The sequence below is a fragment of the Pectinophora gossypiella genome, chromosome 25 (genome assembly GCF_024362695.1).
Source record: "Pectinophora gossypiella chromosome 25, ilPecGoss1.1, whole genome shotgun sequence".
NCBI classification, from domain to species: Eukaryota; Metazoa; Arthropoda; class Insecta; order Lepidoptera; family Gelechiidae; genus Pectinophora; species Pectinophora gossypiella.
This window is the reverse complement of record NC_065428.1, coordinates 1,039,553-1,057,338: the sequence shown is the minus strand read 5'-3', so window position 1 is coordinate 1,057,338 and position 17,786 is coordinate 1,039,553. Positions and strand designations below refer to the sequence as shown.

General features: G+C 39.0%; 1 protein-coding gene across 1 annotated transcript in view; it reads left to right on the top strand.

Annotated features, from left to right (window-relative positions):
• LOC126378227 (protein stum) overlaps window positions 1-17,786 on the top strand; it is a 64,868-nt gene that overhangs the window by 24,105 nt on the left and 22,977 nt on the right. The window contains exons 2-3 of the mRNA XM_050026451.1: window positions 5,095-5,234; window positions 5,866-8,359. Of these exons, the coding sequence (XP_049882408.1) occupies window positions 5,095-5,234; window positions 5,866-8,359 (2,634 nt within the window). The remainder of the gene's footprint in view (window positions 1-5,094; window positions 5,235-5,865; window positions 8,360-17,786) is intronic.

The window sequence follows — 17,786 nt, the reverse complement described above, 5'->3', positions numbered from 1 at the left end:
ATATTCAACGAATATCGGATTACATTTCTACAAATAAAAAACTGGTTTTCCATAGTCTATAACGGCGGCCATTGCTCGATTAATGCATGGGAGAATGTTTGCTATCAATGTTAAATGCAATTGAGTTGTTTTGCAAGGTTTTTACATTGTACCTGTTTGGTTTAGAAGTTATTTTTTTTATATTTACATACCTGACTAGATTATTAGGTATCCAACTTTGTATCTGTGGTTGAGGTTTAATAACTTTTGCAACAGAATAGAAACTACTTATTCAATTTTCTATGTTTGATAAGTTATATTATGGCGTAGAATAGGGAGTAATACTACGTATAGAACGGCAACTCTCCGCTCCCCACCAGCGGCTGAGCTAGGTTTACCTCACCCCCCTCGGTCATACTTTAGTCTTGAATCGTAGGGGCGTCAGACGTCTTATAAATATTTATTTTACATGGTAATTGTTCATCAAAACAGGCTAATAATTTGCAATAAAATTGTACCTAGGCTAAGTGCTTAATGTAAAAATAATGTGAATGCAATTAATTAGTTCAGTGATTTTTTTAAGTGAAGTGTTGTGCCTATTCATTTATGTAATGAATCTATAACACTCGTTCATTTTTTATTTCTGATATTGACTGATGATTATAAAATCTTCTTACGTATATAGTAGTAACTATCTAAGTAAGTCATGACGGGTAAATTAGGTATTGTAGTTGGCAACCCTCAGACGTCACACAAACACACACACACACACACACACACAAACAGGCACGCACGCACGCACTCACACACACAGTTGCGCGTGTACGATAACGCCAATGGGTAGTGTCTGTGTCATCATCACTAATTGGTTCGCGTACTAGGGTCAAGATAAATTATGAAATTCTGATTACTAAATAAAGACACACTAAGCATAGCCGGGGAAAAGAAGCTGCAAGAAAAACGTCGGCCCTAGACGTTTTAAAAGAAACATAATGTTGAAAACGTGGTATAACCACTTACAATCCATTTATCAATTCAATATTGGCAAGTCAAGAAATAATAACAAATTTATGCATCGGCCAAGCATGAAATCTACGTTTCGTTGTATTGTGAGCGTTGTAACGCACGCATGGTTTTGAAACCGAAACTTAGTGGACAGGAAAAAGTAAATTATAGACGGAATAAGTTTAGTTTTTACTTGGTATTGGAAGCCAGACACTGTGATATCTATTTTCTTCGATGTTTTCTGTTTATGTCACAGATTTGATATGTTTTCATCTCCCTAGCGTTATCCCATTTGTCACAGGATCCGCTTACCTAACCTGAAGATTTGACAGGTCCAGTTTTTTAATACTTCTTCTTCGTCGTTCCCTCACTGCTGAGGATCGCGACCACAGGTTATGGTTTTCTACTCGGTACGGCTATATGCTGCGTGGACCGCCTTCAGTAGCTGCCGCCCACCGTCTTCTTCAGGATGTCAGACCACCTCGTAGGTGCCCTTCCTCGCGCACGTTTGCCATCCATTTGCCCAACGATGATCTTCTTCTCCAGACTGTGCTTCGGAGACCGCATAATATGTCCGAAGAAGCTTAGGACACGATTCCGGCATATTAAAGAGAGCCGCGTCGTGATCTTTAGCCCAGTTTTTAATATAAGCGCCTGAATGTCTGACCTCCCCACTCGCGAAGGAAATCCAGCCCAATACAGATTAAGTACAATAGGTACGTCCGAAACGTATTTCTCGGGAATGTGTGTTTCCTCACGATGTTTTCCTTCGCCGCTGAGCACGCGATAATAATTTATGATCCAAAAATGACTTCGAAAATCGTTGGTTTAGGTCTGTGCTGAGATTCGTTTTTGTGCATTACTATTTAAAATGTAAGTACATCATGTTAAAAAAAATCTCTTCTTGGAGTCACAAGGGTTAAAAAGGCCACTTCCAATCTTAAAATTCGAATTCAGTGGTTTAGAGCCCAAGTTAGGAGTCAGGATTGGAACCTGACCTTAAAATTGCAAATCCATGTGATATCCAATCGCGCTGTGCCGTGATGAATAACCCTAAAACTTCCCAAGGAAATTAATCGACCTTCAGACACCAAATATATAGTGTCTATTATACAAATATATATAGCATTGTCCGTTCACCGGAGATTATGTAACGTACTCGTAACAAAAGAATTATGCATCATTATAATAATTTGTTTGAAGACAGTTTTGACTGATAAATATTTACTTCATACAAACTTCGTGCAATATAAACAGCCTGTTAGATAGAAAAGAATCGATCGCCCTAATCTCGACTGATACATCACTATGCTAATATTGCCAATCAGCTCGCAACACCAAACACTTCAGAACCCCGATACCTACCCCGCCAGCGTGGTCGACGATTTCCCTCATTCAGGGCTTATCGCTATCGAACATCTAGGGTCGATTAATTCTTTCAAATAATCTTCCTCTCAGACGACGCCCTGAGCCGAGGTTCGCGCCCAACTGGGATCCCTCAGGCCTGATGTCTTAAATTTTGTACCGGGGAGAGCCCTCAGCTCCCCATTTGTCCGGCCAAGTAGTTAATGCCATCTGCGGCAAATCTACAATAAGTCAAAAAAATATATGCTAATGAACGTCACACCACTGGTTTCTATACTTTGACAGGTCTGATTCGTACGTCGATTCGGAGTAGACCGTACTAAACCTTTTCTAAGGTCTTTTCCAATTTTATCTATGTATGTCCTACTAGATCTTGCCACCCTAACTAACAATAACTATCGCCGTAAACATCTCACCTCTAAACAAGTACTACACTATATACAGGGTATTAGTGACATCGTATCGAAAACTTTGAGAGATGATTCAGGCCATGATTCTGAGTTAGATATCAAGTGGAATTTTTCGCACAAAAAACACAAAAAATTTCATGAATTTTCCGACAGGAAAATCCACTTGATATCAACTCAGAATCATGGTCTAAATCATCCCCGTCAGTATTTGTTACGATGTCACTAACACCCCCACGCTTTCGTTAAAACCTATTATCCTTGATTTTTGCTCCCTGGAAAAAAATAATAAAATTTTTCGATCTCACCATCGACCCTCTAAGTTGTGACTACGTTATGAGTTGTTTAGTTGTAGATTGCGTTCTGATAACTTGAATCATACCAAATGCGCTTAGTAAAAATTGAAAAGGTTAAAGAACACGATGACGATATCCAAGATGACCTATTCAGAGGTTCATCAAGTCATGACGTCATGAATAATATGCTCACATTACTCACTAATCATGTTTTTTCATCATGTAAAATGAAAACGCCATACCATGAAACGCGGGTGTATGAGAATAATGGATGAGTCATTGACTTATTAGGGTGAATATCAAAATATCTAGTTTGGTGGCGAACTTTCATATTATTTTTTCGTAAAAATTGGGTTCCGACATGAAAAAGGATAGTTCTAGCTACGAGGTAACTTGTTCGTCGCACATTTTGATATTCACCCATTACATATCTTCTTATCGTGTGGATTGTGAGGTGGAATACCAGCCTCATCAACCCTGATGTCAAGGTTATTATTGAGCCGCCAAAAGCCATGGCATGGGTCACATGTAACGTTTACGTGTGACGTCATCAATGAAACAACCTCTGTGGTCCAGTGGTTGAGCGTTGGGCTCACGGTCCGGAGGCCCCGGGTTCGAATCCCGGTAGGGATATATCACAAAAATCACTTTGTGATCCCTAGTTTGGTTAGGACATTGCAGGCTGATCACCTGATTGTCCGAAAGTGTGTAGTCGTTACATGAGCCACGTCAAGGGACTTTGGCGGTTCAATAATAACCCTGACACCAGGGTTGATGAGGTTGGTAATCCACCTCACAACCCACACGATAAAAGAAGATTAATAAAACCGGCATATCGTACTTTTTGTTACTTAATTCATAAATGAAATTCGAAATGTCGAGGTTTTTGAACATCTTAGACTGGCTTCTATTTCTAGATTAGCATTTTATAATTTACCGTTGACCCAGTCAAATACCCTATTGAATATAACCGTGATACCCAGATAGGTAGCAAACTCTAGAATTGCGTCGTATGACTTGCATATAATGACAATAGTTCGATTACGGAAGGCAGATGAGGCAAATTCGATTTAGCTTTGTATTCGAAAAATTGGAAAAAATACGCATTTTCTGTCGACAGGTTGATTAATTAACATAAGCCCACGACTATATCCCAATTGGGGTAGACAGAGGTACCTCCATCGCAAGATGAACTAAGTACCCACAAGTCACCGAGCTTTCTGTTAGACCAGCGTGATAGGTGGTGAGCCGTATTGCCATTTATAATGGTCGAGCCAACTGTGTTAGTGAAATCTGGACTTAAGATAAATTAATAACTCATTAGTGCAAGTCAGGTACCGGGGTTCGAACTGGCGCTCCTCGTTTGAGAAGCAAGCTGTGGTTCTTCACAGAGCCATAGTGGCCGTAATTGCCAATGTTAATTACATAGATACATAATTGCTTGCTTCCGTACTAGTTTTTTCACTTGACATTGTTATAAGTAATAATTTTTTCAGCTTAAATATTATAAATAATAAATAAATGAATGCTTCAAAGTCAAAGTCAAAATATTGTATTGAAATGATGAATTGTTGAATGTGTTGTGTTGTTGTGAAAAAATAATGCAATTTTTCGTGTGTAATGAATTTTTGAATATTTTTTTTTATTTGCTTTGATATTATTCAAGTTAAAAAAAAGTTTTCATCTCGAGCTCCTCCGTGCTTCGGAAGGCACGTTAAGCCGTTGGTCCCGGTTGCATTAGCAATCGTTAATAACCATCAATCCGCACTGGCCCCGCGTGATGGTTTAAGGCCCGTTCTCCCTATCCAATCATAGGGAAGGCCCGTGCCCCAGCAATGGGGACGTTAATGGGCTGATGATGATGATGATTATTTAAGTACATTTAATTTGATTTTTTTCATAGGCGGTCGTGGCGTTCACTTTTCTTCGCTCCCATTCCAGCATCTAATTATTTTAAGAAGTTATTCAATTTATTTATTGTAAGAATTAAAGAATTCGAGCAATAATTGCCGAAACTCACGCTATCCCTCTCTCCCTTACAGAGTGGTGCCAACAGCGAAGAGGAAGCGAGAAAAGTCTTTCGCAATATTGACGGAGACACCATCTTCCCGTCACTCTTCCCGCCCCTCCAGCCCGCGGTCTCTGCCGGTCGAGAGGACCGGACGGGTGTCGCCTTTCAGAGGTACGAGACAACTTTTAAAAAAAGCATACACACTAAACTGAAGAGCCTCTCTCAATCGCAGAGGACTATACAAGATACCCAAGTCATTCGCCATAGTTTTAATCCCCAGTCACCTGGTCTTCTTCTTCTATCATGAAGAAAGAAGAAGTGACCTGGTTTAGTGGCAAGGCAAGGCCTCCGAGGAGGAACCACTAATGAAAAGTACCCAACTGACAGACCATTTGATGTCTTTTCAAAAGTAATTTTTACATTGTACGTTTAATATCGGCGCCCTTCTATTTATAAGTTATATAAATGGAGGGCGGGCCTATTGCCATTAACCGGGCACAAATCCTAGAAACGGGCACTTTTATATGACATAGCTGGCTAGGAATGGGTGGATATACTATACACCTCTGCCTACCCTTTCGGGGTTATAGGCGTGATGCTATGTAACCGGCCAAGTAGTTAATGCCATCTGCGGCAAATCTACAATAAGTCACTTCAAAAAAAAAGATGCTATGTATGATGCTGTATCTTAATTATAAAATAGTCATAAATCTTTATTTTGCTCCTGGGAGATTCCCTTGGTTGTATTCCTTTATTGCACGTTCATTTATGAGTAATAAAACTATTTATTCTCTTTCCATAGGACGTGGCTTCAGAGAAGAAACCTCCCGGCATACGACGCCGAAAACCTCCGCAGCTAACTCTAGAGCGACCTCCCCACTCCGGAGACGGACCAGTTCCTTGTCCCGGATAGACAGTATGGCCGCAGCCACCCTACCCCCACCATTACCACCCATACAGCTCAACACCCCCCACACACCCCGAGATTTCGTCAAAGAAAACATTGAAGAAATAAGAGAGCTAAGCGAGCTAAACAGAGAAAAGAACGAAGCAGAAGCAGAAAAGAAGAGACAAGAAGAAGAAGAAGCTCTGTTAAAAGAAATGGGGCTTCTAGATAAGAACGCTAAGAGCGACGCAATTAGAAGTGTTGTTTGTTCCAGAACAACATCCAGGAGTAATTCTCCAACTAAAATCAAGGTCAGATCCAGGTCGAATTCTCCAGCGGCCGTAGCAGTTACTGCTGTCACCCCCGCAGTGATATTAAGGTTCGAAGATGTACCTACGGAGAAAAGGTTCATAAATCAAAATGATGGCATGGCACCGGTTACCCACAAGTCCAGGATCAGGTCGGTGTCACGGTCACAGCCGCAGTCAAACGATGGCTCACCAAAACATTCTAAGATTCCCAAGAGACAAAACTCCGTCTCTCCACACAGAAAACGAGAAAAATCAAGTTCCAGAAGATCTATGGAAAATGGTCTTAAAAATCAAAGGTTTATTTCAAATAGTACGAGCAGCATACATGAAACCATCAGGATTGGAAGTCAGGTGCATGACAAGAGAATCATGAGCAAAAGTACTCAGCATTTGAGCATCTCTCCGACTCTTATTAAAGGTAAACCACCAATCTCCCCCGGCAGAGGTGGCCCACCGCCTTCTAATAGAGCTATTAATTCTAAGAGGCTATCCCCTATCGTTGGGACTCCAAACAAAAGTCCCACTGAAGACGCTAAACCTAGTTCTGCTAGGACTACTACTAAGCCTAACACTACCACTCAAAAGCCAGTCAAGACTGCTGGAAGCACCCCTGCTACCTCTAGATTCACTTCTAGACAGCCTAGCAGAAATGTCAGCAGAGAACCAAGCCCTGACAAGCGTAGAACTGTCACTAAACCTTCCACTGCCAAACCTCCTGCGAACACGATTCGAAGTAAACCTGTAGCTAGAGCTGTCAGCACTAAAACTACACAAAAACCTATCGTAAACAAAACTGAGCCTAAAAAGCCTATCAATCGAACTAACAGTATGAAAAGTCTTACACGAACGCCGAGCACTAAAACGTTAAACGAAAAACCCCCGTTGCTGAAAAAACGAGACAGTAAGAAAGATTTGAAAGCGCAATCGACGAGCAAACTCGACGAGATCGGCAAAGTCTCGAAAAAAGAAACTGTTAGTGAAAAGAAACCTCCTGTAAAAGCTGAAAAACCTAAAGATGCTCCTAAAAAAGCCAATGATGATAAATCTAATGAGAAAAATGAAATAACAGTTAAAGAGGAATCTACAGACACTTCCACTGGTGAACCTTTAATCCCAAAACAAGATAGTGAGACACAGTATGATAAAGTGACTAATGATAAAGGAGAACTCGTTATAATGACCAAGAAAAGCATAATGTCTATGACAACGGCTGCGATCACATCTCAACCTTTAGAAGTAGTAACAAAAGTTACGAATCAATTGCCCACTACCTTGGAAAAAGCTAGGGAAAAGGGAATATTTGAAAGACACAGTTCTAAAGATTCAATTATTCCTAAGGAAGACGAAAAAGATCAATCGAAGACAGAGATCAAAGATATAGTTAAAGAAAAAGAGGAAGAAAAACATGATGATAATAAACACAAAACAAAGCCCACATTATTCTCTGTAGATAACGTTAAATTAAAACCTTTGCTCCCACCGTATAACAACCCACAAGTTGAACGTGTAAAACAAAAGATTGATGACATTCTAAAGTCACCAGAAGTCTCCACTGAAAATATTACGTCAGCGTCAAGTAAAGGTAAGGACAGAGAAAGAAGTTCCTTCAGAAACATAGCTGACAAGACGAAAAGCGATTTGAAAGACGCGAAAGACGAAACGACCAAAAAGTTCTCCGATTTGAAAGACCAAGTGGTTAAACAGAATGAAAAGGTAGCTGAAAAAGTGGAAGCCGAAAAGACCGCTGCTGAAAAGGCTATTACTGAAAAGTCTGAAAAAGTAGCGGCAGATATAAGAACTGAAGCTTCCAAAATAGTTGATAGTATTATGACTCCTGTTGAGGAACCGAAAGTACCAGAAAAACCGAAAAGTGAATCCAAAAAAGATATAGAACCTATAGTGATGGTTGTAAACGAAAAGACAAACGGACCAAGTAGAACGGATATACTAGAGAAGATGACAGAAACATTAGTGAAGGGAGAACCGGAAGTGGAAGTTCAAAGTTCGAACATGTCCACACCAGGCGTCGAGAAGATGGCGATGCAAAACAAAATGGCGGACGGAAACGGATCTGATAAATCTACGCATAGTAATGGCGGGTAAGTTATATTTTTAATCACATTTATTTTCCGTTATTCTCACAATCACTACAAAAGGATTGGGTACTCACACTGGGTCACTATAAGGGATTGGGGACTTAGCTTTATTAGTTCCGTTGAATGGCATAATTCTATCAGATACTGAATCACATCCTATTGTTTACTATTTGTAATTTGTAGCGCAAATTAACTGTAAGTACATAAACATATAATTATTTTATTATCTCGCAACGAACGATTTCATTATTTTCATTCACAAAAATATACACAAACAAATTGCTTATTTCCTACATCTTAAAACAAAGTAACAGTTGCATCCGCGCGTCTACCCAACCATGAAGATTTGCGTCTAGTTATTACTTTAACATCCTAATAATATATGTATACTAACATTATATCATTTATGAATGCGAAAGTAACTCGCTCGGTCTGTGACCGATTTGAAAGAATTCCACGCTACTTCCTGTCGTCTCCTCAGCCAAAACAGGTTGCGAAGTATAAGTAAATGATAGGATTGTAGGGAAGAATTAATAATATCTTAGCATCAACATTCTATATTAAAACAATAAGTACATTTTTATTGATCAAAGCCTAGTAATGGATCTAAGGCTCTTTCCAAAGACTTAGTTCACTTTCTAGATACGCGCTTAAATTGCTCACCATGATATTATCGAACTCTACGCGACTTTTTGCAGGAGACAGAGGAAGAAAGAGAAATTATAACTTACTTATAGTTTCTCTAGGTATTTACATAGGTGAGGTTCTAAAAAGGCCGCTGTAAATCAAATCATCTAAAAAAGCAATACTTTCATTTCACATTCGTCGCCATTACGCACTTAATTACTTTCGTATGTTGTGTAAATGTCAAATTATAATATTGCTTTATACATGAATTGCTTCAAGATGACATTAGCTCACGAGTTTATCCCGAATGGTGTGGTCAGTTGAGGAGCTCGGTGGCGCAGCGATAAACGCGCTCGGTCTGCGATTGTTTAAATTAACCAACTTCGCATAGGCCGGTCATAGGATGGGTGACCACAAAAAAAAGTTTTCATCTCGAGCTCCTCCGTGCTTCAGAAGGCACGTTAAGCCGTTGGTACCGGCTGCATTAGCAGTCGTTATAACCATCAATCCGCACTGGGCCCGCGTGATGGTTTAAGGCCCGATCTCCCTATCCATCCATAGGGAAGGCCCGTGCCCCAGCAGTGGGGACGTTTATGGGCTGATGATGATGATGGTGTGGTCAGAGGTAATATTCATCGCAAGACGAACTAAGTACCCACACCTCACCGAGCTTTCTGTTAGACCAACGTGACAGGTGATGAGCCATATCGCCGTGTACAATGCTGAATCGCATTAACGTGAGGCCCCGGGTTCGAATCCCGGTGGGGACATATCACAAAAATCACTTTGGTATCCCTATTTTGGTTAGGACATTACAGGCTGATTACCTTATTGTCCGAAAGTAAGATGATCCGTGCTTCGGAAGGCACGTTAAGCCGTTGGTCCCGGTTACTATTTTCTGATGTAAGTGAGTAATCGTTATATGAGCCATGTCAGGGGCCTTTGGCGGCTCAATCATAACCCTGACACCAGGGTTGATGAGGTTGGTACTCCGCCTCACAACCCACACGATAAGAAGAAGAAGCTTTAACGTGGCCTTCTCCAGCAGTGTACTTCTATAATTTCCAGAGCAGGAAGGACTGTTATATATTATCTTGATATCATTGAGTAAGACTTACATAATTTCCGTTCTTTTTGAAACAATACAGTAGACCACATAACATAACTCGATTCGTAAATGTAATCGTTGATCTAAACCGTGCATTTAATTTTAGTGAGTTAATATGATGTTTTGGACTTGCACAAATAGTTTGAAGTAAGAGAATGATTCATGTTGTTATGTAATTTTATTAAGTAAGCATATTTAAAGTTTCATACGGGCCGGAAATTAATAGAAACGTTGACTTCTATGCTGCTTATGAGCGACATATCTAACGATATATCCAACTGGATACCTCCTGGATACAATAATACAAAAAAGCTCTCAGCGCTCCCCATTTCTCCAGCCAATTACTTTATGCCATTTACGGCAAATCTACAATAAGTCACGTAAAAAATAATATTTTATAAAAATACTTAGGTCTTCCTATCGTGTGGGTTGTGAGGTGGATTACCAACCCCATCAACCCTGGTGTCAGGGGATACAATTGAGCCGCCAAAGGCCCCTGACATGGCTCATGTAACGACTACTTACTTACATCAGTAAGTAGTAACCGGGACCAACGACTTAACGTGCCTTCCGAAGCACGGATCATCTTTCTTTCGGACAATCAGGTGATCAGCCTGTTATGTCCAATAACCAAACTAAGGATCACAAAGTGATTTTCGTGATGTGTCCCCACCGGGATTTGAACCCGGGACAAATCACAGAGGCAGTTAATACCTCATATAGTACCTCAATACGTGGTCCTCTAATTCTCAATAGACTATTGCGTATACATTATAATGCACAATTCAATACAAAACGAAAGTTAATTCCCTAACGAGTTCAACAGTTTCACTCAAACCCCAGAGAATGTTGTGGATTGAATAACTATTATTTAAATCACGTTTCTTATTGAAGTTTCTTTTCTTTTGATATGCTGTGACGCTGGCGTGAAGCTGTTTGAGTTAAAGAAAACGTTTTGGCACAGTATTTGTTAACTGTTTACAGTACCCATAAGTAATATTTTTGGCTGTTTATGTTCTTGATCGATTTTTTTGTTCTGCAGCTTAGAACTTAGCATAGTAAATAAAAGGTCTTCTTTTTTATATCTCTCGTGTGGGTTGTGATTGTGATGTAGACGACCATCCTCAGCGCAGCAACCCTGGTGTCATTGAGACATCAAAGGCCCCTGCCATGGACTACGTACTTAAATCAGTAAGTAGTTACTGGGACCAACGGTTTAACGTCCCGCTCGAAACATTTAGTTACTTAAGTACATATCAATTCTCTCGGATTATTCTCCAAAATCTTTTATAAAACGAAAGAGATTTAAAATATTGTTATAAATTCCAGTATAGTACACCTGAAAAGCAATAATGCAATTTGATACTACTAACAAATGTCAAATAGCAATTTTGCTCTTTTCAGTTGAACTGCTTCAATATGGCCGTTGTAACGCTCCTGTTATACAATAAAATGTTCCTTAACAACATATACTTAGTCACTAATCTTCACTAGTAGTCATTAGTTAATAGTAGCAGAAGTTTCTGCATAGCGAGCAAGTGTAGCATGCCTGGAATAAAACCTAGACCGACACGAAGCCAGGTGCTTCACCCCGTGTCCAGTGTGTCAAAATCACTTACAAAATCCGAGGAGTGTAAAGAGTACATTCGCGTGTTCTTTTTAATACAGGGAGGTATTTCGGGGTCAAGTTGGGGGGGGGGGGGGTTATGGGGGTCAGTGGGGGGTTAGGCATAGAATAAGAAATACGCAAGGAGCGGCAACTCTCCGCTCCCCACCAGCGCTTGAGCTAAGTTAACCTCACCCCTCTCGGTCTTACTTTAGTCTTTAAATCGTATGGGCGTCAGACGTCACACACACAGTAATTCATGAATAATAATAGTTTAAATAAATACTTTATTTAAATCGACGACAAGTTGCTTTGTCAACTCCTGCAGATAACCAATTTTCACATTGAAAAAAAAACTGATCACGTGTATTTTCATTTTTTTTTGACGTGGATTTGTTATTGTAGATTTACCTTGGTCAAATACACTAATTGAATTATCAAGTGATGACTCATCCGAGGCCTTGTAGCCTTTAGTTAGCGGGTCAATATACCCCAACCCATACCCCATCTCTGACTTTGTGTGGTCCATTTCACCGCGTGCACAGTATCGAGAGGCTAGCATGACCGTCTCAGTTATTAACATACGGGTCTCGCTTTATTTGAGTCCCTATGTGGTGTCACTATACCCCCATTATAGGCTAATGAATATGCCCCTAACTCCATATCAGTGTGGTCAACGCGTGCACAGTTATTGAGAAGCTAGTATGACTGTGCCAGTTATTAGCATACAGGGTTGATCATACAAACACGAATATACTTTATTGCACTAAAATAAAAGGAAATATTTACAAAAGACTCTTAGCTAGGTACATGGTAAATGGCGGACTTGTCGTTTAAAGAAATTTCTTCGATAAGGCGAGGAAATATGTAAAAATAAAAATATTGCGAGTGCAAACTTACAACGATCGTATTTGAGTCATTACGGAGGGTCACTATACCCCCATCAATGGGTCATTATGCCCCTGAGTCCGTCACTGTGCGGTCACCGCGCGTGCACAGTATCGAGCGGCTAGCGTGACCGTGCCAGTTATTAGCATACAGGGCCGGTCGTAGTAACTGACGACCTCGGAACAATATTATCATTACTATTTTTTATTTTATTTTTCTGAAGGACTTTCGTTGATTCGGTAATTAAATAATGTATTATATGAAGTAATTATGAAGTATGAACATATTCATAAAGTCCATTTTGGATCATTTTAATTAGAGCTAAACAGTTTTATAATGTCTCGTCACTAAGCTTTAACGCTCTTTATTTTTCCGAACAAGTTTTTTTATTAATATAATATCAATAATATGAATGTACAATATACACATTATTACCTCAGTGGCCCACGATCAGGAGGTCCGGGTTCGATTCCCTAGGAGGAGGTCGTCGAAATCACTTAGTGAGTCTGTCCTATGTTTGATAAGGACATTGCAGACTTGAATCACCTGATTGTCCGAAAAAGTAAGATGATTCGATGCTTCTGAGGGCACGTTAAAAATGTCACATTAAATAAAGCAATATTGCTATTTGACATTTGATGCAATGCGCTCTCATTTTTATATATGAATATGCGCAAATTTCCACAACGACGTCAATGTGCCCTTTTTACGAGCATTATGGTGACGCGCTCTCAGGCTTATCCATGGAGGATTATATTTTTCTACGAAGTTTCCAGTAAACATAATAAGTACAAGTATAGTTAACCTGTAGTTCAATCACTCAGCTCACATTGCGGCGAAGGTTTTTAATTTCCGTTGCGTATAAACCTGTATTAAAAAATTGCCAGCCCTGAACTATGGGGTTCAAGAAGTGAGTCATCTGAATGAGTATAATATATGTATACTGGAGTAACTTCTACCCCATACGTATCTTACATACATACGTGCACAAACTCGTCAGGCCCCGATACCGACTCCGCTGGTATGAGGACAATTACAAAATGATAGCAGAAGTGCAAACGGCGGCCTTATTGCTATGCAGAAATTTCATCCAAGCAACCGTAGAGTCAAGGATAGTTGATCTTCTTATCGTGTCGATGGCAAACTAAATAGCATCGGCCCCAAACGTGGCAACAAGTATGGCGCTATCTGCAGCGCTCATCAGATCCTCCTGCGTGCAGGTGTTCGGGCACGCAGGACACGATGTAAGATGTTCCATCGTTTAGGGAACAGTGCCGCACTTGCACATTAAGTCCGAGCCATCCGAGAAACCCCACCTGAACCAATTGTCCTTACTTCGGCCCACCTGAGTCTGATTGACATACACTGAAATATGGCTAATACCTAATATTGCTATAATATGTAATTTGTCATTTTTTAACATTGCACACTTACTTTTATACGCGCTAACGTCAAATAGTAATATGAATTTCTAAAGGGCCCCATAGACGGTACGATACGTCTGTACGATCGATCTGCGACGGATCATACAGACAAATCGTATCGTATATGGGGCCTTTTAGATGAATGACGACCTTTCCAAGCTACGTTCCCCAAAAATAATAAAGATGGCGTTGTCCAGATTAGATTAGTCATCATCATCAGCCGTACGACGCCCACTGCTGGGCATTTGGGATTAGATTAGTCAAAACAATAATTTTCTATGGGATTGGAAGGGAATTTGTATTAAAATACGCCATGAATAAAAACTATCAAACATACATACATACATAAACTCACGCCTATTTCCCACCGGGGTAAGCAGAGACTATAGAATTCCATTTGCTTCGATCCTGACACACTTCTCTTGTTTCCTCGACATTCATCAATCGCTTCATACACGCACGCCGGTTCAGAGTAGATCGTATTGAACCTTTTCTAAGGACATCTCCAATTTGGTCATCGTAAGTCCTTCTCGGTCTTCCTCTGCCAGCCCTACCATCAACTTTCGCTTTGTATACCGCTTTTGCAATTCTATTATCCTTCATCTGCTCAACGTGTCCAAACCAACCTAACAAACACACCAACAATCAACCTAACTATCAAACATCGTACTCATTTTTACTTAATTCATAAATAAAATTCCATATAAGTCAAAAAGACAAATGAAAAAAACGAGAAAAGAGAAATTAATGAATGATGGTTGAGAAAAGAATAGAGAAATGTTAATGATTTTTGATCATGTCCAAATGGCTTATATTTCTAGAAAAACATTTTATAATTTGTCTTTGACCTAGTCATATACCTCATTATTTTAGTAGATTAAACATATACCACCAACCCGCAGTGGAGCAGCGTGGTGGAGTATGCTCCATACCCCCTCCGGTTGATTGAGGGGAGGCCTGTGCCCAGCAGTGGGCTGGTTACGTATATAGGCTGTTTATGTTATGTAAACATATACCGCGCCAAAAATAAAATGTTGAATATATTATGTTGTTTAAGATTTCTGCCTAAAATTTATGTAGCCTGTTGTTTACCCACCCCTTTCCTTTTCGGTGGATTAGAAAATGACAGGTATAACTTAAAAATTAATAGGTGTCTATTGGAATCAGCACCTATGCCTTATGTATCCACAATTCGTATTCCAAGCTACACCACTAGCAACGTACCACATTAATCTTACACCTTTAACCACTTAACAACACACTCGATTCTAATACTTTGTAAGTTTTACATTGCCAGTTTACTAAGACATAACCTCCTTTCTTCTTTAACAGATAGAGCAAAGTATTGCAACTACTCACAAAAAGGTTTTATATCTTTTGTTTCTTTTTTAAAGTGTTGATAAGTTAGCAAAGCCGTAATTCCCTTATGCCTTATAGTAAGAATATGGGTCAACTTATGACTTTTTATGTAAGTACATTTGAAAATTATAGCTAGTTATGTGAAGGTCTTTATGTGTGACTACTTTTATGGCGTTAAGAGATTTTTTCTTTGCCAGTGCTGTACTTTACCTACTTACTTTCTTTTTCATGACGTCTTCTATTTAGTGATAGCTGACTTTATAAATGAAAACATAGAGTAGGCACAGACTTAACTTAAAAAAATATGATTATAAGTACTATGAAAAAATTAAATTCAACTCTTTTGAGAACTTTTTTTTACGGCTCTGGTAACTTACCATTTGTCGAAAAACATAAATCAATACCTAGTAAAAAGTAAAGGAAAACACAAATGAAAATCTAATATTATTTACTTAATACATTATAAAGCCAGATTTATGTGACAGAAAGTAGTGTGCAATCTGAGAGTAAAAAAGAAACATCAGGGTTAAAATGGCCACATCAAAGCAATTCATCTAAAAAAAAGCAATATTGCAATTTGATATTTGCGCATAAAAAAGTAAGTGCGCAATGCAAAATTATTGCTTTCTTATGAATTGCTTCGATGTAAATGTATTGTTCTGCCAGCTGTCCAAATAATCTATAAATTACCGGAGTATGGCCAAAGGCAATTGATACAAAATACAGAAAAAAAGAGAATACATTGAAAGGAACAAAGTTGATAAGCATTTATGTGACCATAATTTTGCTATGAACGAAATTGATGTCGTGACAAGTTTTAATAAATTAAAACAGAAATTAGAAGGTAATACGTATTCTTAGTTTTAAAACAAAGTTCACGGTTAAAGTTCAAGTAAGTTGACACAATAAGTAAGTTGTTTTGAAACACATTTCGTTTTACTTTTACTTAATTGGTTAAATCAAAGTTTTAAATATATAAAGCACTTATTAATAAAACTTAATAACATATAATATCTTAACAAATCTCAGTTATCTAAGATTTATCATATATCTAATTGATGGACTTAGGCAGAATGACCTGTTCAACCTTTGCTATATGAAATTATAGTTTGCGTAAAAGGCGGTGACATTCACATTGTTTCTCGTGGTACACGCCAACATTTCACGGAACGCCTTGGCACTCGATACAACCCTTAAGAAATTACCAACAGTCCGCCCTTGCCTGCCCGTTCACCCGCCCGTCAGTAAATAAAGAAAAATGGCGCCAAACTGAAACCTAAGACGCACTGGCAGAAAATATTAAAAAGTAAAAAGATTGTGAAACGCGCGGGATTCAAAACAGCTGCCAGTTTACTTTTTAAAACCAAGTGTCAAAGTGTTCGTTTTTCGAATAACTAGTGATACCAATGACGTAAAAATCTAGACTAAAGCGTTGTCGGCTGTGATTTTTATATTTTTTTATACTTTTTAGTGCAGTGATAATGATACACAACAGAACAGTCTACATACTGCCAAACGAGCTGTTACCAAAGCGGTACGAGAACGAAAGCGGGTAAAATTTTATAGTAGATTGAATCAGAACATTAAAAACCTTTATAATCTGCAGTGGAATAGCATAATGTGGTCAATACCCTTTAGTTGAGGTTTATACTCCGCAGTTAAGCAATATGCAGACCTATTAACTCAATTAGTTTATTTCTGATAGAGATAATCAAATAAACACTTTATTGCTCGAGTACTAAAACACAACAGTAAAGTGTTATCACTAATGATCTCTTTCAGACAATCTTCTACTTCGCCATTTTCTATATATAAAACATATTCCGTTTCAAATCTTGATAATAGTACGCATAATAAAGTCGTTATTGGCGCCCAATAAGGGGCCGAGTTAGTATGCGTTAGTATTTGTAAATACATACATAAACTAACGCTTTTCCGCCGGGGGGTATGCAGAAACTATGGAATTTGCTTCGCTCCTGACATACTTCTCTTGCTTTATCAATCGTCAGGCTTGAGGGTACCCAGTTGGGCGCGAACATCCGCTCAGAGTGTCGTTTGTTTTTCTTGAACATTGGGTACCTACCTACGAAGCTAGTTTAGAACTTTCGTTCAGTAAAATACAGACTATGTGACAAGGTTCCAAGTTCCGGTGCCATGCAATACATTACAGTATCTTCTACCAGTAGTTTGTAGCAGTGACGTCACAGAATTTCAAGGTCTTCTCTGGTGTTTTTTACTGCTTGTTTGGAAAGTTAGTTATTACTTATTTCTAAGAAATTTAATTTGTCATGAATATTAGTATTATTTGCTTCCATTTTGGACTAAAAGTATAGAGTAAAAAATAATACTAGAACGGTAAGTCTCCCCGCACCAATTTGTATCGGGCGCCTACCTCACCCCCTCTGGGTCTCACTTTAG